This window comes from Aspergillus chevalieri, chromosome 3 (assembly GCF_016861735.1).
Source record: "Aspergillus chevalieri M1 DNA, chromosome 3, nearly complete sequence".
Taxonomy (NCBI): Eukaryota; Fungi; Ascomycota; class Eurotiomycetes; order Eurotiales; family Aspergillaceae; genus Aspergillus; species Aspergillus chevalieri.
In genome coordinates, this window is record NC_057364.1 from 682,977 (window position 1) to 705,543 (window position 22,567).

Genomic DNA, 22,567 nt, shown 5'->3' on the forward strand with positions numbered 1-22,567 from the left:
CGTTGAATAGGTTGGATGGGTCAGATCGGGTGCTGTTCTTGGTAGATGTGCTTTTGTTTTTCTCCAACTCGGTGGAATCTTCGAGCTCTCCGCACTAAGCCCGATCGGGATTGATTGGCGATAATTGAAGCAGCAAACAGAATTTCCCAACTTTTGCTCACGATTCCGAATTTTCTGTATAAGTTTCTCTTTTCCCTTATCTATTGAATATAGAGGGAACACTCGCACCACGTCAGAATGGCATCCAAGTGTGTTCACAAAGGGTGCGGCAAGGAATTCTCCAATGCGGATGAAGACTGCGTTTACCATCCGGGGCCACCAGTGTTCCACGAGGGGCAGAAGGGTAAGTGAGAGGACCTTGCTGTCTAACTGAATTCTAGAATTCCTCAGATGGAAACCGACAACGGATCGGACGTGAGGCTAACGCGAATGCACACTTTAAACAGGCTGGAAATGCTGCAAACCCCGCGTCCTCACCTTTGAAGAATTCCTGACAATCCCACCCTGCACCACCGGCAAGCACTCAACGGTCGACGACACACCCGTCGAGCCTGCGCAGCCAGCACCCGAGAATGCCGCTGCTGAGATCCCCGCCCCTCAACGAGTGACTGCTGAGCCGTCGCGACCAGCTGCCGCCCCGGCCGTTGCGCCTACGCCTCCTGCCCCCGCTACACCAGTCCCCGAAGAGCCGGAAGACGACGACCCCTCTCTCGAGATCCCCGCGAATGCTACTTGTCGCAGGAAAGCGTGCAATGCGGGCTACGATCCGTCGATACCGCGGGAGGAGGAGAAATGCGTGCACCATCCCGGACAGCCTATTTTCCACGAGGGGAGCAAGGGATGGTCGTGCTGCAAAAAGAGGGTGTTGGAGTTTGATGAATTTTTGAAGATTCAGGGTTGTCAGGAGCGGACGAAGCACTTATTTGTTGGGAAGGGGAAGCCGGCTGGGGAGGAGAAAGTCGAGACTGTGAGGTGAGTATCTATTTTTCCATGGTGATGGGCTCAATATCTAATGGTGGTTCTTCTACAGGAGTGATTTCTACCAAACTCCCGCATCGGTGAACGTTTCGCTTTACCTGAAGAAAATTGACAAGGAACACGCCAAAGTCAACTTCTCCGGCAACTCGATCGACTTTGACCTCCCGACTACCGACAACAAGCGATTCAAGGATACATACTCATTGTTTGCGCCAATTGATCCTGAGAAGTCGCAGTTCCGGGTGTTGGGTACGAAGTTGGAGTTGACATTGGCCAAGGCGGACGGCACGAGCTGGCCGGTGCTGCGCAGCGATGATAAATGGAGCGGAGAAAGGATTCAGATTGGCAATGCTGGACGGGTGTAATAATGAGATTACGATTGAGATTGGCATGAGATTGGCATAAGATAAGCACGATTTAGTTTGTGATATGCAAGATCGTTATTTTATTCCTCGACATCAACATCTATCGAATATGAACAAAAGCAAGCAAAGAAGAGCAACCAGTACAACATAAAGCACTGTAGAAAAAGGTATTTGACGCCACCTCCACAGCTAAAGCGCATGGGGATCTATCCTTTCGAATAAAAACCCTAGCTAAGCCATATATTGGATAGGGAAAAAGGAAGACGCAACGGTGACTCTGCGAAGCCGGGAACGGAGGATAACCCATAGAGGACGAATAACCCTCAGCAAGCCGTACTGTGACGGAGCTCCGGTGGATTTACATATGGTCAATGTAAACCGCTACTGATGATAGATAGATGGAAAGAAAAAAAAAATGGAGGTTGGGCGGCGATGGCGGCCTTTTGTATGTTCTCGGAGGTGGGGGACGCTAGCCTGATTGGGTTTGAAAGCTAGTGATTGCCGAGACAGGTAAGCCTAGGGCTGGGGTATATGTAGTCATGTGATCTTTGTTGCCTCAGGTGGAGAAGACGTTGGGACTAATTAAGTTAGCATGTGATGAATGCCTAAGGCAAGGTGGCCCAAGCACTCAGGGGACAACACATGGAAGAGAGAATGCGTTGGCAGATGCAGTGCTTCAGATGACAGCTGCACGTGCAAGTACGCTCTATCATTATACGCAGTTATATTCGTGCTGGTAGCAGTAATTATATAGAAATCAGTACTTGTAGCCAGCAGTGACGTTGATGAGGGGAAAAGCTCAGGAGGGGCCCATTCCGCTTCCAATCACGGGCCACGAGCACGAGACCATCCGACCTCTCTCCTTTTCCCCTTCCTCTGCCTCTCTTCTTTGCCGTGTTCTTTTTTCTGTTTTCTTATCATATACCTGTCCTTGTCTGGTTTCCTTGCAATTGCTTCAATTCACGTGTAAGGTGAGCATACAACGACGCGGATTGTCACATGCAAACGGGCTGTTGATCGCAGGTGGGTTGGTTGCTTTCCCATATCATGCTTGCTACCCCCGGGAGTCTTGATGCTGTATTATTGGACAGCTGTCTTGCGATATTGATAGTGACCGATACTTGTGGAATTTCTTAGGTCTAGATCCGTTACCATCTCAGCCAGCCATCGCCTGCAGCTGCCCGCCGGACTTGCCCCGGTCTCTGCCCGACTCCGACAATGGGTTCGACATACGAGTCTGGCAACGATGTTCTGTCGTCCCTAAGATACATCCCCCAATCCTATAACCATGCAGACTCGCAAGCCTCGGCCCTAAGGCTGGTCCTGACCCTGAATCCCGACTGGGAGGGCCCTGGCAACAACATTGAGCTCGTGCGATTCACAGACGGCATCACCAATACTGTGTGTTCTATCTGGACTACTGTCTCCCGGGCAGACACTGTAAGGGGCTCTTGAGGACTAACGCAATGTAGCTGCTCAAAATCATTAATCGCAAACCGGAATGGACCGAAGAGCAAATAGACCACGAAGCAGTACTCATGAGAGCGTACGGTAACTGTACGGAACTTATCATAGACCGCGAAAGTATGACACGCAAGGGACTCGTCTCTTTCTCTTCCTCTTCCCCGATTAACTTTGCCCATTGCGACTTTTACTGAGTAGACGTGTGATTCTATAGGAGAAATGAAATCTCACGCTCTACTCGCTAGCCGCGGTCTTGCCCCTGCGCTACTCGCCCGATTCCAGAATGGCTTGCTGTACCGATTCCTTCGAGGCACACCCGCTAACCACCTTGAGCTGGCACAGCCTCCTATCTGGCGCGGTGTGGCCAGAAGGCTGGGGCAGTGGCATGCGGTCCTGCCAATTCAAGGTAAACCTGCGTTTCCGGCGACAAAGGAGCTGCCCATCGTGAAGAACCCAGTAGAAATCGAGTCAGAGATCTCAGAAAAACCGGACACCAATGGCCCCTTGATCCAACCAAGACACCCGGGACCCAACTTGTGGACGGTTCTGCAAAAATGGATTCTCGTTCTCCCGACTGCGACAGAAGAACAACAAGCGAGGCGCCAACGCTTGCAAGCGGAGCTCGAGCGCGTCGTGAAGGAATTTGATGACGGAAAGGGCATTGGAGAGGATGGTGTGCGTAGTGTCCTTCATTTTCCTTTCCTTGATGTGCCGGGTTAACCTGCCTCTAGTTGGTCTTCGCTCACTGCGACCTCTTATGCGCCAACGTGATCGCGACAGAAGAATCGATCGAATCCGGACCAGACGAGGAAGTCAGGAAAGTCCATTTCATTGACTATGAATACGCCAACCCCTCTCCCGCCGCATTCGATCTCGCCAACCACTTCGCAGAATGGGCTGGCTATGACTGCGACTACAGCATGGTGCCCACGCGTTTCGTCCGACGACAGTTCCTATCCCAGTACATCCAGAGCTACAGATACCACCGTGAAATTCCAGACTCGGCACATGAAGAGATGGTCGACCGGTTGTATGAGGACGTGGATCGTTTCCGTGGTATTCCTGGGTTGTACTGGTATGGTCTTCATCAACAGCTGGATCTTACTTTGAGCCAACATGCTAACTAGTGTAGGGGCGTCTGGGCACTTATCCAAGCACAAATCTCGCAAATCGACTTCGACTACGCCTCCTACGCCGAGAACCGTTTCGGCGAATACTACGCCTGGCGTCGCGAACAAGACGGCAGTCGAGTCCAAGAAGGCGAAGAAATGCCCCTTCGCGAGCGACGATGGGCACAGGAAGCATAATCGTCCTGACTCTCCTTCTCTCAAAAATCCGAACTCGACCGTTTCCTTCTTTTCTACTTTCGATTTCGCAAAATTGCATCAATATACATACATAGCCCGTTTTCGCTTTCTAATCTCATGAGTGTGTGCACGAGGGTTTCAACATTTGTCCCTCGACGAAAGGAAAACAAAACCTAATACTTATTAATCTTCTGTATGAGTTTGCTTGTGTCTGTGTTTGTTGGGTTAGGGAGCGGAAACTGGGTTGGTGTCTTTTTCAATTTGTTTTGTGTCTTGTCTTCAACGACTGGTGTTTGGGAAAATATGTACTTACATATAGCAATCATTGTCATTGTTTGGCATGGGGATAGATTTGGCATATCATATACGTTCCTTTTCTTTGAGATGCTGGCAAGAGCATAATGATATAGTAAGACAGGATATCATTTCATGTGCAGTGGCCAACTAAATACACTAGAGATGCCAATATACAAAACAAGATCTATATGCTCTGACATTATAACCGATGCTGCAATCCCGTCGACGAATAAGAATCAGAAACAGGCGTATACGAAGCAGTAGAGGCAGGTGCAGGACATGGCTCTTTCAACCCTACCACATCCACCAACTTATTCCACGATACTCGTCCCCGTCTAGCATGTTCTCTAACAGTTTCCGGACTGGGATCCGCCAACGTCCTCGAGAAAAGCTCCAGCGATACCCATCCCTTAAAGCCCAAATCATTGAAGATGGCTCTTGCAATATCGGCAACAGGCAGATAGCCCCCTCTATCCTCTTCAAACGGGAAGAGTCTAGCATTGCGAGACCAATTCATCCGCGCCGGCTGCCCAGCAACAAAAAACTCATGCTTCTCATCAAGCGGCGCACTCAACTTCTCCCCATCAACAAGCTGCACATAAAACACCTTCTCAAGATCAATCTTATTACTGTTACTCCGCAAACGCAGCACAGAAGCCTGTATGTCCGCATCAGCATTCGGTGTTTTTCCTGTCGGCGAAGCCGGATCCGCATAGATCCTTCCCGCGATGTTAAACGAATCCAAACAGATTCCGAAATTGGGTCTGTCGACGCGCTTCACGACGTCCCAGCATTTCTCCCAGGTGTCGATGTGGTTGGCCCAGGCTAGGGACTCGTAAACGTAGCGGAAGGGTGGGTTTTGTTGGAGGCCTAGGTCTGCGATGCGTTGCAGGTCTGTGACGATTATGTCCTTGTCGCCTGTTGTTCTGGGTGCGCCGGTGGTTGAGTCTGGGGGGAGGAAGTTGGATGGGACTTGGATGAGATCCGTTCCCAGGATGCGGGCGAGTTGGAACCATTGTGGTAGTTTTGTGGTGACGAGCTGTTCATGTTGTTCGCGGTCTAGCAGACCCTCGTAGAAACTGAATGGCTGGAGACAGATAATTTCCAGGTTGAGGTTATCGCATAGTCGTTTTGTCTGGTGCGCTGCTTCGATGTGCGAGCCGTTGTGGCGGGTTTGCGCGAGGCAGTCCAGGTCGTCGAAGAAGAGCTCGATGCCTTGGTAGCCGTGCACAGCGGCTTGGTGGAGCTTGCTGGGGAGGTCGTGGATCCAGGGACGCCCTAGGGACATAGACGCGATTCCTAGACGGTTGGACATGTTGGTTGTATTGTATACTTGGCTTGATCCGAGATGTTAGCGAGGATGATGTCACTGGTTTGGACCAAGGGTATGGCAACACGATGAAAATGAAGGGAGTGGATTGCGAATGAGAGTGGAATACATTGATTTAATATCGACAGCGATAATTATAGAACTGTTTGGGAAAGGAAATAATATGCATTGACTTGCATGGTGATAGTAGCCGGATAAGGGTTTTTCAGCGTTTACCCGGGTGAACGTTCATCGCCTCTGTTCCCCACGGAATTGATCCATATGAAGAAGAGTATCTGGAATTGACCGTAGAATGATTTCACAAAGTTCATACTATTATGTCGTTGAGAATCGTTATCGTCGGCGCAGGCCTCATCGGCCCCCGTCATGCGCAATCCGTCCTATCCAATCCGTTCACCGAGCTGGCCGCTCTGGTCGACCCAGCGTCCAGCGCCGAGACTGCCGCGTCACAGCTCCAGACGATCTATTTCCCGTCGATATCGTCTATGCTGGAGTCCATTCCGAGGCCGGATGCTGCAATTGTCTGCACACCTAACCACACACATGTCGCGGTGTCCCGCGAACTACTAGAAAATGGGATCCACGTTCTAGTCGAGAAGCCCATTAGCGACAGCATTGAGACCGGTCTGGAACTACTGAAGTTTGCGCGCAAGCCTGGGAATGCGCACTTGAAGCTCCTTGTCGGTCATCATCGGCGATTCAACCCCTACGTCCTCAAGACTAAGGAGATCCTTGACGCCAAGTCGCTTGGACAGGTTATCGCCGTTAACGGACTATGGACACTGTTTAAGCCAGTCCAGTATTTCGAACCACCCGGCGACTGGCGTCGCAAGCAATTTGCCGGTGGTGTTATTCCCATCAACCTCGTCCACGACATCGACGTGCTACACTACCTATTCGGCCCCGTAGTACGCGTCCACGCTGAAAAGACCCTCCCGCAACGCCCAAACCCCCCACACGAAGCCGAAGAAGGAGCTGCACTGACACTCCGTTTTGCCTCAGGTGTCGTGGGCACATTCGTCGTCTGCGATGCCACGCCCTCACCCCATAACTTCGAAACTGGAACGGGCGAAAACCCGCTCATCCCGCAAAGCCCGACGGGGAGTGACTCGGATTTCTACCGGATCTTTGGATCGAATGCTTCCTTGAGTGTTCCAGATATGTCTCGCTGGAGCTACGACGGGCGCGCTGAGAAGAGCTGGAACCAGTCCTTAGCGGTTGAGCGTTTTGACGTTACGCATGCTACGCCTTTTGACATGCAGCTTGGGCATTTTGTGGATGTTATTCGGGGCAACGCAGAGCCGAGTTGCTCCGGTGCGGAAGGATTGAGGGCGTTGATTGTGTGTCAGGCTGCACGGAAGGCGTTGGAGACTGGGCAGCCAGTCGATATAGATACAGATTTGTTTAAAGCTAGTACATAACTACGTAGATAGTTCTATCAAATGCAGAGCAATTGAAACGCATAGCGCTGTTCTTCCACTCTTATAGCACCTGGAATGCACGAACACTGCAGCTGCATCTGTTATGCAGGCTGTTATGCAGTGCAAACACCCCGGATTCATTCTCCCCAGATTGTCAGGACCCATAAGTATCTCCACAGAGTGAGGGAAAAGCGTTCTGCCCGCGATTAGTCATGCGGGTAAAGAGAACGGAGGACATTCTGCAGCCTTACAGCCAGTATGCAAGATGGGAGAGTACAGACCATGGAGGGAATGAGCCTTGCAATGACCTAGATAGAAATATTTTCTTGGCAAGGTATCTTTGGATACCTGAAAGTGATGGGCGAAGAGAAGTAAGATAGCCTCACAGCGGGCCCAAACAGGCAAGACTAAAACGTTTCTCCGGCATGTGACTTGAATCTTTTCTCACGATCAAGGCTGAAAAATTCCCCTTGATTATTATAAGGAAGCGATATTCGTCTTCATTTTCAAGCAAACCACTCTTCCCACTCAATTCCTAATCAATTGAACAATCCACCATGGCAACCCAAGAAGAACCCATCACCTCTCCTGCCCACCTCGACGGCGTCGCCTACCTCTACGGCCATCCCCTCCTCAACTCCCTCTCCCCTCCCCTCCACCAAACAGTCTACAATGCCCTCGGTCTCAACTGGACCCAAATCCCCCTCTCCAGCGTGACTGGCACCTCCGCAACCTATCCGCCGCCCTACACGAAGTCCCCGCCAATTCCCACGTTCCTGTCATCGATCCGCGCAAACCCCAAGTTCGTGGGGAGCTCTGTCACTATGCCTTGGAAAGTGAACATCATGATGCATTTGGATGATCTTACCGAGGATGCGCGACAGGCGGGCGCTTGCAATACGATTTTCCTAAGGAAGGAGGGTGACGGGAGGACCTCGTATGTCGGAACGAATACGGATTGTATTGGGATTCGCGAGGCCTTGGTGCAAAATAAGCTTCCTACGACGGATGGGGATGATTTGTTTGGGGGTAAGCCGGCGTTGATTATTGGTGGTGGTGGTACTGCGCGCACGGCGGTGTATGTGCTGCGCAAGTGGTTGGGTGCTAGCAAGATCTATATCGTCAATCGGGATCGCGCGGAGGTCGAGGCCATCCTGAAGGAGGATGGTCAGAGGAATTCGAACCCTGTGGCGCCGTTGATTCATGTATCTGAGCCTGCTGTCGCGGCGGGTCTGGAGAAGCCGGCGGCGATTGTGTCGGGGATTCCGAACTACCCGCCTAAGACGCCGGAGGAGATTAAGTCGAGGGAGGTTATTCAAGCTTTCTTTGAGGGGCATTCACCACGGTCTGTTGATGGCTACAAAGGTGTGATTTTGGAGATGTGTTACCACCCCGTTCCGTGGACGGAGATCGCGCAGTTGGCGTCTGATGCGGGATGGAAGGTTATTCTGGGATCAGAGGCATTGATTTGGCAGGGTCTGGAGCAGGCTCGTTTGTGGACAGGACAAAATATCGCTGCGAAGCCGGAGATTGTGCAGCAGGTGAAGGATGTGATTGCTAAGTCGATTGCTTCGAGGGCGCCGTCCAAGTCGAATCTGTGAGCGCTTGTAATAATTCTGCTTCATACATTGTATATAGACTAAGCATGCTATTATATACGCATTATTTACTGCAATAACATGTGAACATATCAAACAATTATGCGCCGGGTCGAGTGTATTCCAGTTCCTGCACACGTCGCCATACTTCTCGCACCGTTCTTTCCTGTGTCTGTCGTCCTGTTTCAGTCTTTGAAGGGCCTGCTGGTCTGTGATAGTTAGTATCTTTCTGCGCGCGTTCCTGGGAATGGTCAAACCTACCGAATGGCCAAATAAAGCCGAGACCCCAGTCGAACATCCTCAATAGGCGCCGTATCAATGTTCTCAGGTGGATTGGCCGTAGTGACCAACCCTCCAGCTTCCAATAAAATAGCAATACCTGCTGCGACATCCCTATAACACCGTCAGTATCAACAAAGCCAGCCCAAGTAGAAAGAAACATACCACTCCCAACACCCGCCTTCCCACCAGATATCAAACGACCCCATAGCTGTGTAGGCCAAATCCAGCGTCGCACTCCCCAAGCTCCTAACCCCATGCACCATCCCGCCTTTCCCATCTCTCCCATCAACCTCAGCAGCCATATTCATGAAACTCTCAATCTTGCGACGCATATTCCCATCAGGCCGATCCCTGCGATCCTTGCCCCACTCGCACGAGAAGATGCATTTCCGGGGCGCATTCGCAGGCATCGGAGGAATGGACGGGTTGCGAATCAGAGGGAGTTGACGCTTTTCATTTAGCCATGCGCCGCGGCCGGTACAGGAAGAAAAGAGTTGGTCTGTGAAGGGAGCGTAGATAACGCCGATGACGGGCTTATGCGCGACAATGAAGCCGATGGAGACGCAGAACATGGGGAAGATGTGGGTGTAGTTTACGGTGCCGTCTAGTGGGTCGATGCACCATGTTGGTTGTTCGTCGATGAGGTATTCGCGCGACTGGGATTTGGCGTATGTTTCTTCGCCGAGGAATCTGGAGACTCAATATTTATCATTGAGAATGGGGTCGATGGACTAACTTGTGGAATGGATATTTCTGCTGAAGCGCTGTTTTGATGAATGCTTCTACATCTGCTCAAGTCAGCTTCCATCATCTCGAGACTATTATTCTAATAAGAAGTACCTTCGTCCGTCTGCGTCACAATATCAACTGCATTCTCCTTCTCCTCAAACTCATGACTGGCGCCTGCAATTCGCTTCTCGACTCCATCCAGGAGAAGCTGACCAGCTTTCTTGCCCAGGTCGACCGCGAAGGCGTAGATTTCGTCTAGTTCTGCTTGAATGAATGGCATCGTTAACGTATAAACGGGTGATAAGAAGAGAAGAGAGAAAGGAAAAGATGACTGGGCTTGACTAACCCCGCGGGTAACCGACTATCGGTGCGGGGCGATGATAAACAAATGCCCTAATCGAGCACATGAACTGCTGCAATGCGGCGTAGACACGATTCATTCTCTCCAATAAAGGGCATTAGATAGGGACATCTACAGTATGTATGGGTTTTACTGTCTTTGCTGATCCAATGACATTAGCAGTTAGTACCCCTATATGGAGTGCTTGTAGCATGGGTTGATCTACACCACAACGCTGTCTCCGGCGCCAAATAGAATCCTACGTGATATTCGCGTCAATACCAAAACCGTAGCCTTATCATCAGGTGTAAATCTGCATATTTTGTTTTCAGATGCGACGGGGCCTCGGCGTTGGGCGGACTGTCCCGCCGGCAAAGCGCTCTCCCCGCAGGACGGCCGATGTCTTTACCCGGTGTTTATACTCGTTTATGGTAATTATTCACTACATTGATGGCAGAGCAAGCGGGAAAGATAAGTAGAAAATAAAAAAGATATCGTTTTATTAAAGGGTACAAACCATTGACCTCTATGCAAAGACCATCATATATCCTGTTGCACCAGCAAAGACAGCTACTATAAATCCTCATTTTACTACGAGCCCACGCCGTTGTCGCCTCCTACCATACTCAATTATACCACGCAAAAGCAGACAAAATGGGCAAATCCATCCTTCTCCTCAACGGCCCCAACCTCAACCTCCTCGGCACCCGCGAACCACACATATATGGCCACACCACCCTCTCCGACGTCGAATCCTCCTGCGCCTCCCACGCCGCCTCCATGGGCGCAACCCTCGACTCCTTCCAATCAAATCACGAAGGCGCCCTAATCGACCGCATCCACGCAGCCCGCGACAATGTTGACGGCATCATTATCAACCCCGGCGGATTCACGCATACGTCGGTTGCGATTCGGGATGCGCTGCTGGGGGTAAATATCCCGTTTATCGAGCTGCATGTGAGCAATGTGCATGCGCGGGAACCATGGAGGCATCATAGTTATTTCAGTGATAAGGCCGCGGGGATTATTGTGGGATTAGGGGTTTTTGGATATAAGGTTGCCGTGGAACATGTGGTGGTGAATTTTAAGTCGAGAGAGGAGAGGGCTGCACTCTAATTTTAAATTTGGGGCTATATACAGGGCTATATACAGGTGGTTCTGGTTTGTTTTATTGTGTCGTCAAGATACCATGTATAATACAATCAATAATCTTTACAAAGTCCAAACTCCAAACAGTAATGTGTATGTACACCTGGGTATCACGACTCTCGACGGCCCGTGGAAGTCTCCGGGCCTGGTTTCTGCTGTGTCTGTGCTAAAAGAAACGGTTCCGTCTGATCACTAGAAGGATAGAGTTCTGGCATCCCTGCATCAGGTACGAATCCAAGGTTCTGCATGAACTCGGGTTGATTGTCGGCCCTGCATTCACAAGCAGGTTAGCATTTTTCTTACTCGTGTCAATCGGGAAAGACTTACTTCTCAGTGCCATCCAATGATGCCAGCTCATCGAACAGTGCATCAAGATCCGGTGCAATTCTCTGTCGTCGGGGTTGTCCATATCCATCCATGTCCACAAATGAGTCAAGGTTAAGATTCGGATCGTTGTACGTAGGTGGACACTGGGACGTAGCTGGCTGAAAAGGTACTGGTATATTAGACAATAAGGATGCCTCGCGAATAGGCTTCGTTGTAGAAATAGAATGCCGTGTCCTGCTAGGCGTAGGCCCATTCAGTTGTGACGGTTGACGTGATGTTTCGGCCGCAGTACGCGCGTTTGTCAATGACGGCGTTGGCGTCCTCAGCAGAGAAATGCTATCGTCAAGACTGGCCGGTGTTCTCATCCAGGGATTCGAAAGAAAGGAATCGATATTGATCCCAGCGCGGGGATCATCTATCATGTCTATTCGAGGCGCCTCGCTTCTCGGATCAAGAGCAGTCGCCTGGAACCTGGAGGGGCCTTGAGTCATAATATCATTCGATAACATACTCGTTTCCGAGGGGGAGATATTAGCGAAGCTTCCTTGTCGGTTCGCTGGTATGGATGTGGATGTGATTGTAGTCTGGACCCCATTCGTTGAACTTTCTCCGGCAGTCTTCTCTGGTACGGACCATACCGAAGCGACATGAGAAGAAAAAGATTCGAGTTTGCTCTGCAGGCCAAATTCAAGTTCAGCCGACGACGACATTCTTTGTGCCCCATCAGGCCGTTGAATGCCAAGCGTCAAGATCATCCCGAACGTAGGGCATGTTGCTGAAAGACTGTAAGTCTCCATATAAGTTTGAAGCAAAAGCAGTAGCCTCTTGGAGCTTTCAATGGCACGCCTCTTGCGAGGCGTCTCTGTCATTGCCCCATTGCTTTCTTGGCTTGCAATTTCCAAGCCTAAGACGGTGACAACCCCTTCATACAGAATCTCAAGCCCAAATACATGCGGTGCCGACCGAGTCGGGTTTGATTGTAAGTCAACACGATAAGCTTTGGGAAGCGCGCTAACCCAAAGCTGTAACTGACGCTCTACAGCCTCCAGTTGCGAAACAGACGCGGTTGAACGATGCCGTAGACAACACAGCTCATTCAGGATGGATACCAATGAAACCAGTCGATTGAACGTGCTCAGTGCATGAAGAGGTCCGCGATGAAAAGAGTCAGACGAAGGCTTGGATGGACGAAGGCCTGTCTGATCCTCCCAAGGATGCCATTCCTCCAAACCATCCTCATTAATCGGTCCAATCACCGATAAATCTTCCTTCTGTAACGATGGTATCTGGTGCATCTGCGCCGCAATCAGAGTTTCAAGCACAAAGCAACCCAGGAAAACATGTTTCGACCGCCCAGAGTCGTTGGACTTATGATTTAATCCAAGATACTGAGCAATGCGAACAGCCTGCCCCACAAGCATCCATGCTGTCGCCCAATCCTGCTGCCCAAGCTTTATGAGCGAAAGTATGAGTAATGCTTGAACATGGCCGATCTCATATTCACCTTCCTCGGACGGTAGAAGACTCTTGGCAGTAGTATATAGATTGTGAGGATCTGGATGATTTTTGGGAAGGTATGTAAGTTGCCGAGTAGCTGCGATGGACACCTCCTGGAAAGAGGCGAGTGTCAGAGCGGCCCACAACGCTGCATGACCTCCGCTTCCTGCTGAAGTAGGAGATATTTGTATGTCTTCAGCGTAGCGGAATGCCGTTCTGAGTATATCATGTTTTTCGAGTATCGGAAGCCAGCATTGAGTGTAGGTAAAATAGATGTCGAGCAGGGACCATGCGTTAGAGGGCAAGCGGTGATGGTCGTCTTTGTTGTGATGCACGGTCGCCGGTGAGTCTATGGCACGCTGGGAAGATCTGTCCGGTACCGAGTAATTCATCTCGTTGACGGGAAGCCAAGCCTGGACGCCGCTGTCCTTGGTCGTAGTGCGCTGCGTAGGAGTTTTGACGGCGGAGGTAATCGTAGGTGTCTTGACTGGTGATAGTATAGCGGGTAGTGAGCTTTCTCTGTCAACTAACACATCAGGTATCTGCCACTCCAGCGTGTCTGAGGATATGATACTGTTGGCCTCAGGATCTGGTGGCGAGTTCCCTGGTGCTCGACCTTTGTTTTGTTCCTCTTCCGGCTGTTCTAGCAGAATCAACAGACTTTCAATTTCTCTAAGCACGATGCTGTTCTTCCACGAGGCAAGCAATGTGTCAGAACCTTCTGCTTCTTTGCCCATCGAAGCCAAATGGCTGGGTATATTGGCCGCCTTTAACAAAGTCCGCACTACCTCCTCACTACCCTGAATCTTGGTGAAGATGATACCATATAGAAGTTCAAGCGTGCGAATGTATCCGGTCGGTAAGCCTCGCTTTTTGGGATTCGTTTTGTACGTGCAAGGCCTACATAGCGAAGCGCAAGTCGAGCAGACCGGTTGAGCCCCGTCACACTTGTCCTTCTTCGAACGGCAGCTATCGCAGGCGCGCGAGACGCGCTGCCTCTTAGGATAAGCGGCGCTTTCATCAGCAGGGTTTGCTCTGATATCTTCATTGGCGTCTGTCCATCGTCGCTTTGCTTTTCCGCCGCTGCCCCCGGAGGCTTGGCGCATCTCGTTGCTCATGATTGTTTGCTGAATGGCCCACCATAAAGTTGTTCTGGACGCATGTTCATTGTCGAGTTGTGACGGGGAAGGAGGAGTTGAATCTTTTGCCGACGGGCAACCCCCGAAAGTAATTAGAAGAATAAATGCATTCGCCCCACACCACTGGCAAGGTTTGGGGATAAAGTGTCAAGACTCGAAAGGATCGACTCTAACAGACAACATATGACAGACATACAACCCCAAGAGATAATCAAGGAGAATTGAGGGAGGAAATGAGATGAATCTGGTAGTGAGGAGAAAAAAAAAAGGCGGAGATGGAGAAATGATACTGAGGGCTCGGAAGCGTAATACCGAACCCGGTGAGTACTGATGTCCGAGGTTCCTTAACACCCAGAATGACAGGGAGACAGGGAGGGAAAAAATATATACAATATAAAGAATGATATTAAATAGTACGGGATAGAATTTCAGAAACTCGCCCGCCAGTCTTCTTCATCTCATTTACTCATCGTTATTCCTGGACAAACTTGAGATTGTACTGGTACATTACGTAATTCATACCCCGCGGGGAATTCCCCAGAGTCACGTGTGGTAACGTATCGTACCGGAGCGGCAGAATACAGGTTCCGGTCCGGCTGAGTGTTCCTCCGCCGGCGCCAAGAGATCCCCGCGGAGAGTCGAGATACGCTTAGGATCCTTTTTTTCGAAGATTAAGAGTTTGTGTGTGAATCGCGTTTGCTCTGATTTGCATTGCAGCGTTGGGCATCACTCATGGATACTCGAATTCTGCTCTCTTCGTCGATGTTTGTGCCCTGTTCTAGCACACTGTTCTCGTCGTCAGCCGGGGTCACGGGTTCTAATTCTCTGGGCAGGAAATCCGGGGTCATTAGTGGATCAGCAATCCACCATATTCAGCGCTGAAAACACTGCATACCATTTCTCTACAACATTGATTTCCGACCTAGACCATGTCCATTCTTGCCAGACCGCTGAAGCGCAAGTTGCGCGAGATTGAAGACTTAGAGGAGCGAAACGGGCCAGTCTCACGGCCTCCAAACCCCAGAAATGGTGCTCCAAAGCAAGCAGCAGCAAACTGGCATACTCCGCAATTCCAAGTAATAGAGGATCCACATTGGGCTGCTTCATCTTTGCGAGAATCAAACTCCAGTCGCCCGTCGCCTGTGCGCTTCGACAGTCCCCTCCAGGCGCAGAGAAAATTCGATCCGCATGCGTCCATTGTGTTGGTTGGGATTCGCGGAACTGGCAAGTCCAGTCTTGCGGTTATGCTGGCAGCAACAACAGGAAACAGATTGATCGAGGCAGACCGATACTTTCAGCAAGTGACCGGACGCTCTCGAGCAGCGTTCAAAAACGAATACGGCATTACGGAGTATCGCCAACAAGAAGCGAATGTTATGGAATCGATACTGAATGAACACAAAAAGAGATGTGTGATTGTTTGCGGGCCCGGGTTTATGGAACGCAGCGGACAAATGTTGCTGAGAGAATATTCGAAAACCCACCCGGTCGTTCTCATTTTACGGGATTCGGAGAGCATCCAATCCTACCTAAAGGTGTATGACAATGATAAGATTCGTCGCTTTTTTGAACTGTCAGGGCCGATCTATCGTGCATGCTCGAACCTGGAGTTCTTCAATGTGTCTGAGAAATGCGCTGGGGAGTATACAGGGCAACATCTAGAATCCGAGGTTGACCAACGACACCAGAACCCTACACCATTTCTGACGTTGAAGCGACTACAGCGCGACTTTCTTCGATTTATTGCGCTCGCAACAGGCGGCGCTACTGATATGTGCACCCAACATGCTTCGTTCCCTCTTTCCATGATACCGGTCGAATCCCGAACCTACACCTACGCAGTTTCAGTGCCGATATCTTCACTATTAGAACGCTACATGGATATTGAGGATCTGGAATGTGCAGCGGATGCTTTCGAGCTGAAAGTCGATGCGGAGAGCCCTCCCAAGGACCCCAGGGTAGATTCGAGCTTCGCAGATAAAATCACCGAAACCGTTGCAACTATCCGTCGCAGCATCGTTGTCCCCATGATATATCATGTGGAGAGCAATATCAGCGGACAAGCTGGAGGGAATACACGACGTTCAGAGGGGGAGTACCTCAACCTGGTACAGCATGGACTCCGACTCTCCCCCGGACTCGTCACAGTTGATCTGGGCTATGACGATGCCTTGCTTTCACAGATTATTGCATCGCGAGGATCAAGTCGAGTGATTGGCCACTATGCCGCCCGTCAGCCTCTATTTGAAGGCTGGGATGGCCCAGAGTACATGGCGCTATATGAAAGAGCCAAGAGACTAGGATGCGATATGGTGAGGCTATCTCAGCCAGCAACGACAATGGAAGACAACTTCGCCGTCCAACGTTTCCATCACCGAATCAAAAATCTCTCCGACTCTCATCTACCTCTAACTGCCTACAACACGGCCCCATTGGGTCGACTCTCCTGCTGCTTCAACCCCATTTTAACACCGGTAGTCCACCCCTCCATGGCATCCGAAACTACATCAAAAGACCTACCCTGCATCACCATCCACGAAGCACAATCTGCCCTCTACTCCTCCTTCACCCTCGACCCAATGCAATACTTCGTCTTCGGCGCAAACGTCAACTACTCCCTTTCACCTACCATGCACAACACCGCCTACAAACTTATTGGTATGCCCCACGTCTACGGCATCCACCAATCCCCAACCCTCCACGGCCTCAACGAACTCGTCGAGAACCCCCATTTCGGAGGAACAAGCGTCAGCCTTCCCTACAAAACCGAAGCAATTCCCCTCCTCCACTCGATGTCGCCACACGCGCGTGCTATTGGCGCCGTAAACACCCTTATCCCAATCCGCAACCTCGACGAGAAGGACAACACAATCCTCACCTCACAACACTCTTCACTATACCTCGAAAAGAGCCGCGCAGGGCCCATAAAGGCTCTGCACGGCGACAACACTGACTGGATCGGTATCTGTAATTGTTTCCGCAGGGGTCTCTCCCCAGCTAATGCCGTCCGCCCTGCATCAACGGGTCTCGTCATCGGTGCAGGAGGTATGGCCCGCGCAGCCGTATACGCGATGATCCATCTAGGCGTGCAAAACATCTTCGTCTACAACCGGACTTTTGCAAATGCTGAAAAATTGGCGGTACACTACAATCGACAGAAGAATCTGGCTTCGAACTCGTCGCAGGGTTACGGCCAGGGTCGTCAGACGACGGTACATGCTTCATTGAAGTCGTTACAGGACCCCTGGCCGGCAGGGTATAAGCAACCGACTGTCATTGCGTCTTGTATTCCAGCGCATAGTATCGCGGGACAACCAGCACCTTGCTTTGAGATGCCGTCCCAGTGGCTTGAGAGTCCGACGGGTGGTGTTGTGGTTGAGGTAGGTCAATTAAATACACAACTCTTCAGAAAGTGTCGATGAACTAACCCATCTTGCTCCTACAGTTAGCTTATAAACCTCTCAACACACCCCTGATTAAACAGATGCGATCTCTTTCCCACCGTGGCTGGGTGGCACTGGATGGTCTTGATGTTCTTCCCGAGCAGGGCTTCGCCCAGTTTGAGCTCTTTACTGGTCGCCGTGCACCACGTCGACTCATGAGGACGATTGTGTTAGAGGAATACAAGGCAGAAGAGGGTCAGGATGATCCCAGTTTGATCCAAAGCAGGCTGGAAAACATGCACGGTCAGCCAACATAGCATTCCTTAGCATTACGAATATTGAACTAACTTGGAAATCTACAAACCTCTGGTCACATACAGTTCCAAATATCGTAGCTTAGTAGTTTGCATATTACATACGGAAGACCGGGTTTCTCTCCGAATGTTTTTGTATACGTCCACCGGGCAGGTTAAAGGCGCCTCGTTACGAGGTCTTTGGGAAACCTTAGTCGATACTGCAAGATTAGTGAAGAGCTATGAAAACCAGGGCGAATTGTAAGCAAGAATTTGGGTGGCCACGTTGTTCATATGCACAAAGAAGTAATGATGATAATAATACAGCGCGATCATAGGTAGACGTCAGAGTTCCGAACAAACACAACGGGATATCAACGGTGCATCACAAGGATTCGAGGTTATACAGGACCACGGACAAAAGGATGTAGGGTCATGGTACAAATAAGAATGAAGATGACAGTCGGCCGAAAAGGAAGCTCCTCCACAAACGGGCGGAAACCTCCGAGTCCTCCGCATGCCGTTCCGATTGGACAAGTCGCCTAGTACTCAGTGCCAGTCTGCTTCAAGACAAAGTTACCGCAGTTGAGCCTCTCGCCGTTGGTCCCGTGGACGACAATAGAAAGATCACCAAAGTAGGCAGGGCTGTCGGGGTCTGTCGAAAGGAAGTGGTCCGGGTATTCGGCCTCGAAGGACTCAAAGACCGCGGTGTACATGGGACCATGCTTCCCACTCAGGTCACCAACCTCGCATGTTTCGGGATGAGTTGCATCGCATGGAGGGTATTGGCCGCGGTTGTAGGGATCGAGGTGTGGACCAGTCGCTTCGCAACTGCCGTTCTCGGGGACTCGACGGGCATGAATGTGGTACGCTGGAAAAGAGATAGGTCAGTCGCTAGACGCCACACATCGTCAAAGGGGAAACACACGCAAAGCTTTCTCCCTCGGAAGTCCCCAGAAGTCTGCATGGACCTTGACTCCGACTGACCGAGCCCAGATGTTGAGAGCGCCCCTGATGGTCGTAGAGTTCTTTTCGAGCAGACGGGCCTCGAAGAGCTTCGAAGGGTTGTCCACGATAATAGGAGCCCGGGTGAAGTTGGTAGGGTAGGCAGCTACGGAGAGGCAAAGGCTAAGGAAGACATTGGCAACGAGACCGAGCTGCATTTTGACGATGTTGAGGTGAGTACTTTCTGAGACAGAGAAGTATAGAGAAGTATACGAAGGGATATGACGCTGATGGAAGATGCACGAGGATAGCAGTGGATGGTATCGATGGAAAGGAGGAATGGACGGAAGAGATGAGATGGATGACAGATGGAAAAGGAAGAAGAAGAGTTTATATGCTGCTTCGTTTACCGGCAGATGCTTCTTCCTGTGGTAGTGACGACTACCCGAAAGGGAAGGAAAGCACCACGCCAGACGGTTTGAGGAAGGCAGGACGGGACAATTGAGGAAGGAACGCTCAACGACGGCCAGAGAGAAGGTGCATCTATCATATTTTATTTTATCGAATGGTAAACTACGTACACTTCTACGCTAAATGAGACAAACATGCTGTACGAATATAGTACTACAGAAGACAATAGGCCAGTCGCTGCTCATTCAATAGCTCGAGATAAACAATATCATGCAGTCCTTGAATCCTCTTCTGTAGGTGAACACATAGTACGATGCTTCCATACCATACATCGTGCACAGTGCGGAATACATTGCTATGTACCTTTACATTCCCTGCGTCGATCGGTAAGCCAATTTACGAGTCCAGAAGATTCGAAAGATCAAACGAATAGTATACCTTGATTGATAACACCCGGTAGACCTTCCCAATTGGTACACTCGCTGTTCGGCCGACCTTCCTCGGAGCAAATCCGGGGTCGTCCCTCTTACCCCACGACCTCGACACGATCCACGCGAGCTCGCATGTTCCGTTAATCCAGCTCAGTTACAGCTCTGTAACTGGTCCCGATGATTTCAACCCTCGCAACAGTTACCCATGCGTCTGGGCTTGGTTGGGGTATTTATACTGCCGCAAGCCACGCTTCTTGCTCTCGACTTCTGTACAACAATCCAATTGCAATCCCTCTTCCTCTTGCTCTAGCCCACAATGACTCTCTCTCAAAATCATTACATTATCCAACTCCCTTCGACCCCCGAAGCCCCTCGCTTTGTGGACCCTCGTGGGGTTGCCCAGCAATGGCTCAATAACTTGCAGACGTTGCTCGCCATTGGCGACTATGCAAAGGTCCCCGAGCTTTTCCATGAACAATCATGGTGGCGAGACATGCTGGCTTTGGATTGGGATCTCCATACGGTCCAGAATGCAGATAGAATTAAGGACTTCCTTAGTCGAAACCAACCCCGATTTCAGCTGTCCTCTTTCCGTCTGCAGCACCAAGGGAGATTCCAGCCCAAGTTGGAGAACCCGAGGGGAGACCTGAATTGGATCTCATCAATGTTCTTTTTCGAATCTCGTGTCGGAAATGGAACCGGTTTTCTTCGTCTTACGGTGAACGAGGCTGGGCAGTGGAAGGCGTATGCTGTGTATACTTCTCTGCAGGAGTTGAAGCAAATCAAGGAGCCACTTGGTGTGAATCGAGCTGAAGGAACAATCGAGACGATGCCTGGTGGACTTTCCAAAGGGAATTGGATTGAAAGACGCAAGCGACAAGTCGAATTTCTTGATGAGGAGCCCGCGACTCTAATCGTTGGTGCTGGTTAGTGAAAATGCCTTTCACATATCATTTATGGTCTGACATATTCTTCTGTCTAGGTCAGGCAGGGCTTAACACGGCTGCTCGACTTCAGAATCTCGGAGTATCAAATCTTATAGTTGACAAGAATGAGCGGATTGGGGACAACTGGAGGAAGCGTTACAGGGTAGACTTCAATAGTTGACGCTATGAACTCAGAGACGCCTGCTAACTCATTCGTTTGCTATATACAGACCCTTGTTACCCACGACCCGGTCGAGTTCACGCACATGGCATACCTTCCGTTCCCCAAGAACTGGCCGCAATTCACCCCCAAAGACAAGCTCGGAGACTGGTTCGAAGCGTATGCTAGTATAATGGAGCTTAATGTCTGGCTCAAGACCAGCATCAAGTCTGCAGAATACGATGACTCGAAATCCCAGTGGACGGTTACCCTCACCCGAGGCGATGGCAGTGAGCGAGTCCTTTACCCCCGGCATATTGTCTGGTGTACCGGCCACTCGGGCGAGCCAAAGGTTCCCACCTTTGTGGGACAGGAGCGGTTCAAGGGACAATTTTACCATGGCAGCCAGCACCGTGACGCCTCAGAATCCGACATGAAGGGCAAGAAGGTGGTCGTGGTTGGTACTGGGAACAGTGGACACGATATTGCGCAGAACTTCTACGAGAATGGTGCTGATACAACCATGCTTCAGCGAAGCGGGACATATGTCATTACAGTCGAAAAGGGCGTCTTCATGATGCACGAGGGACTCCACGAAGAGAATGGGTATGGCCTCCTTCAACATCCCTATTGCAACTACGTGAAATAACTACTGACAATCACCAGAGCCCCGACTGAAGAAGCAGATATCGTATCGGAGAGCTTGCCCTTCCCTGTCCAGTTCGCCTTGGCCGTTGACTTCACGAACCGGGTCCGTGCCGTGGAGAAGGATACCCTCGAAGGTCTCGAGAAGGCGGGGTTCAAGCTGGACTTCGGCATCGATGGAGCAGGGATTTCCCGGCAATATATCACCCGGGGTGGAGGCTATTATATCGATGTTGGATGCAGTTCATTGATCATCGACGGCAAGATCAAGTTGAAGCACAGCCCTGAGGGCATCTCGGGCTTCGACGAGCGCGGCCTTATCTTGAAAGACGGCAGCAAGCTGGACGCAGATATCGTTGTCCTGGCTACTGGCTATGACAACATGCGGACAACTGTTCGAAAGGTCCTTGGGGATCGCGTTGCCGATCGCCTTGTTGATGTATGGGACTTGGACGAAGAGGGTGAATTGAACGGAGTATGTCTCACGAGGTCTTTCCAATCAACTGCTTTCAAACACCGTGCTAATGAGAACACTGCAGATGTGGCGTCCAAGTGGTCACCCCGGCTTCTGGTACATGGGAGGAAACCTGGCCATCTGCCGGATTTACTCCAAGTTCCTGGCCCTACAGATCAAGGCCATCGAGTCGGGGCTTAACTCACAACCATCCGCTCTCAAGTTGTAGTGCATAGTTGTCCTAGGTTGTTTATATTTGATAGTTGTGCAAATGATAGTGAGGAATGTATGAAATGTCTTTGAACTTCACCGGAAGTCAACCCCGTACAGACCCCCGCGATTCCCGATAAACAACCGCTATCCTTTATACCAGTTTTTCTCTGTTCACTCTATGCCATATCCGATATTCAATATCCGTCGGGGTCGCCGCATTGAACTGCTCTAGTTGTATGCAAAATGTCCTGTGTCAAGTCATGTGAGCGCGTCATACTGAAACGAGCCATGATCCATTGCCGGGGAGACCATCACATCACCACCTCTTCCTCTCCACTTTCTGCCCTATGGAAATCTCGAAGACACTTAGCCGTTACCCGTCTCTCCCCTCTCTTTCTTCTGGAATTGTTCTCTTTTATTCTTTAATCACTTTCGCCTCTTGATTGCGGCTTTTACCCGGGCGCCCGAGATCGATCGACCACG

At 50.6% G+C, this 22,567-nt stretch overlaps 11 protein-coding genes across 11 annotated transcripts; 7 read left to right on the plus strand and 4 right to left on the minus strand.

Moving 5' to 3' along the window:
* Positions 1-237: 237 nt before the first annotated feature.
* ACHE_30242S (cysteine and histidine-rich domain-containing protein) lies at positions 238-1,343 on the plus strand (the record flags this gene model as incomplete). The annotated part of the gene is made up of 3 exons (XM_043276838.1): positions 238-343; positions 447-972; positions 1,031-1,343. 3 exons carry the CDS (start codon positions 238-240, stop codon positions 1,341-1,343), a joined length of 945 nt encoding a protein of 314 aa, XP_043134777.1.
* A 1,218-nt stretch (positions 1,344-2,561) lies between these two features.
* On the plus strand, positions 2,562-4,114 carry ACHE_30243S (putative ethanolamine kinase; the record flags this gene model as incomplete). Its single annotated transcript, XM_043276839.1, has 5 exons — positions 2,562-2,744; positions 2,816-2,927; positions 3,022-3,482; positions 3,539-3,882; positions 3,940-4,114. 5 exons carry the CDS (start codon positions 2,562-2,564, stop codon positions 4,112-4,114), a joined length of 1,275 nt encoding a protein of 424 aa, XP_043134778.1.
* Positions 4,115-4,610: 496 nt separating this feature from the next.
* Positions 4,611-5,726, minus strand: ACHE_30244A (sugar phosphate isomerase/epimerase family protein; the record flags this gene model as incomplete). The annotated part of the gene is made up of 1 exon (XM_043276840.1): positions 4,611-5,726. One exon carries the CDS (start codon positions 5,724-5,726, stop codon positions 4,611-4,613), a length of 1,116 nt encoding a protein of 371 aa, XP_043134779.1.
* A 332-nt stretch (positions 5,727-6,058) lies between these two features.
* On the plus strand, positions 6,059-7,162 carry ACHE_30245S (Gfo/Idh/MocA family protein; the record flags this gene model as incomplete). The annotated part of the gene is made up of 1 exon (XM_043276841.1): positions 6,059-7,162. One exon carries the CDS (start codon positions 6,059-6,061, stop codon positions 7,160-7,162), a length of 1,104 nt encoding a protein of 367 aa, XP_043134780.1.
* A 557-nt stretch (positions 7,163-7,719) lies between these two features.
* Positions 7,720-8,763, plus strand: ACHE_30247S (shikimate dehydrogenase family protein; the record flags this gene model as incomplete). The annotated part of the gene is made up of 1 exon (XM_043276843.1): positions 7,720-8,763. The coding sequence occupies one exon, from the start codon at positions 7,720-7,722 to the stop codon at positions 8,761-8,763; it is 1,044 nt and encodes a 347-aa protein (XP_043134781.1).
* Positions 8,764-8,860: 97 nt separating this feature from the next.
* Positions 8,861-10,051, minus strand: ACHE_30246A (inositol monophosphatase family protein; the record flags this gene model as incomplete). The annotated part of the gene is made up of 5 exons (XM_043276844.1): positions 8,861-8,969; positions 9,022-9,153; positions 9,205-9,732; positions 9,779-9,830; positions 9,883-10,051. 5 exons carry the CDS (start codon positions 10,049-10,051, stop codon positions 8,861-8,863), a joined length of 990 nt encoding a protein of 329 aa, XP_043134782.1.
* Positions 10,052-10,765: 714 nt separating this feature from the next.
* On the plus strand, positions 10,766-11,227 carry QUTE1 (type II 3-dehydroquinate dehydratase; the record flags this gene model as incomplete). Its single annotated transcript, XM_043276845.1, has 1 exon — positions 10,766-11,227. The coding sequence occupies one exon, from the start codon at positions 10,766-10,768 to the stop codon at positions 11,225-11,227; it is 462 nt and encodes a 153-aa protein (XP_043134783.1).
* Positions 11,228-11,370: 143 nt separating this feature from the next.
* Positions 11,371-14,202, minus strand: ACHE_30248A (putative C6 transcription factor QutA; the record flags this gene model as incomplete). The annotated part of the gene is made up of 2 exons (XM_043276846.1): positions 11,371-11,530; positions 11,588-14,202. The coding sequence occupies 2 exons, from the start codon at positions 14,200-14,202 to the stop codon at positions 11,371-11,373; spliced, it is 2,775 nt and encodes a 924-aa protein (XP_043134784.1).
* Positions 14,203-15,152: 950 nt separating this feature from the next.
* ACHE_30250S (putative quinate pathway repressor protein QutR) lies at positions 15,153-17,923 on the plus strand (the record flags this gene model as incomplete). The annotated part of the gene is made up of 2 exons (XM_043276847.1): positions 15,153-17,603; positions 17,669-17,923. The coding sequence occupies 2 exons, from the start codon at positions 15,153-15,155 to the stop codon at positions 17,921-17,923; spliced, it is 2,706 nt and encodes a 901-aa protein (XP_043134785.1).
* A 518-nt stretch (positions 17,924-18,441) lies between these two features.
* Positions 18,442-19,062, minus strand: ACHE_30251A (putative cytosolic Cu/Zn superoxide dismutase; the record flags this gene model as incomplete). The annotated part of the gene is made up of 2 exons (XM_043276848.1): positions 18,442-18,770; positions 18,828-19,062. The coding sequence occupies 2 exons, from the start codon at positions 19,060-19,062 to the stop codon at positions 18,442-18,444; spliced, it is 564 nt and encodes a 187-aa protein (XP_043134786.1).
* A 940-nt stretch (positions 19,063-20,002) lies between these two features.
* ACHE_30252S (putative flavin-binding monooxygenase) lies at positions 20,003-22,100 on the plus strand (the record flags this gene model as incomplete). The annotated part of the gene is made up of 5 exons (XM_043276849.1): positions 20,003-20,612; positions 20,669-20,775; positions 20,843-21,378; positions 21,439-21,892; positions 21,957-22,100. The coding sequence occupies 5 exons, from the start codon at positions 20,003-20,005 to the stop codon at positions 22,098-22,100; spliced, it is 1,851 nt and encodes a 616-aa protein (XP_043134787.1).
* Between the last annotated feature and the right edge of the window lie 467 nt (positions 22,101-22,567).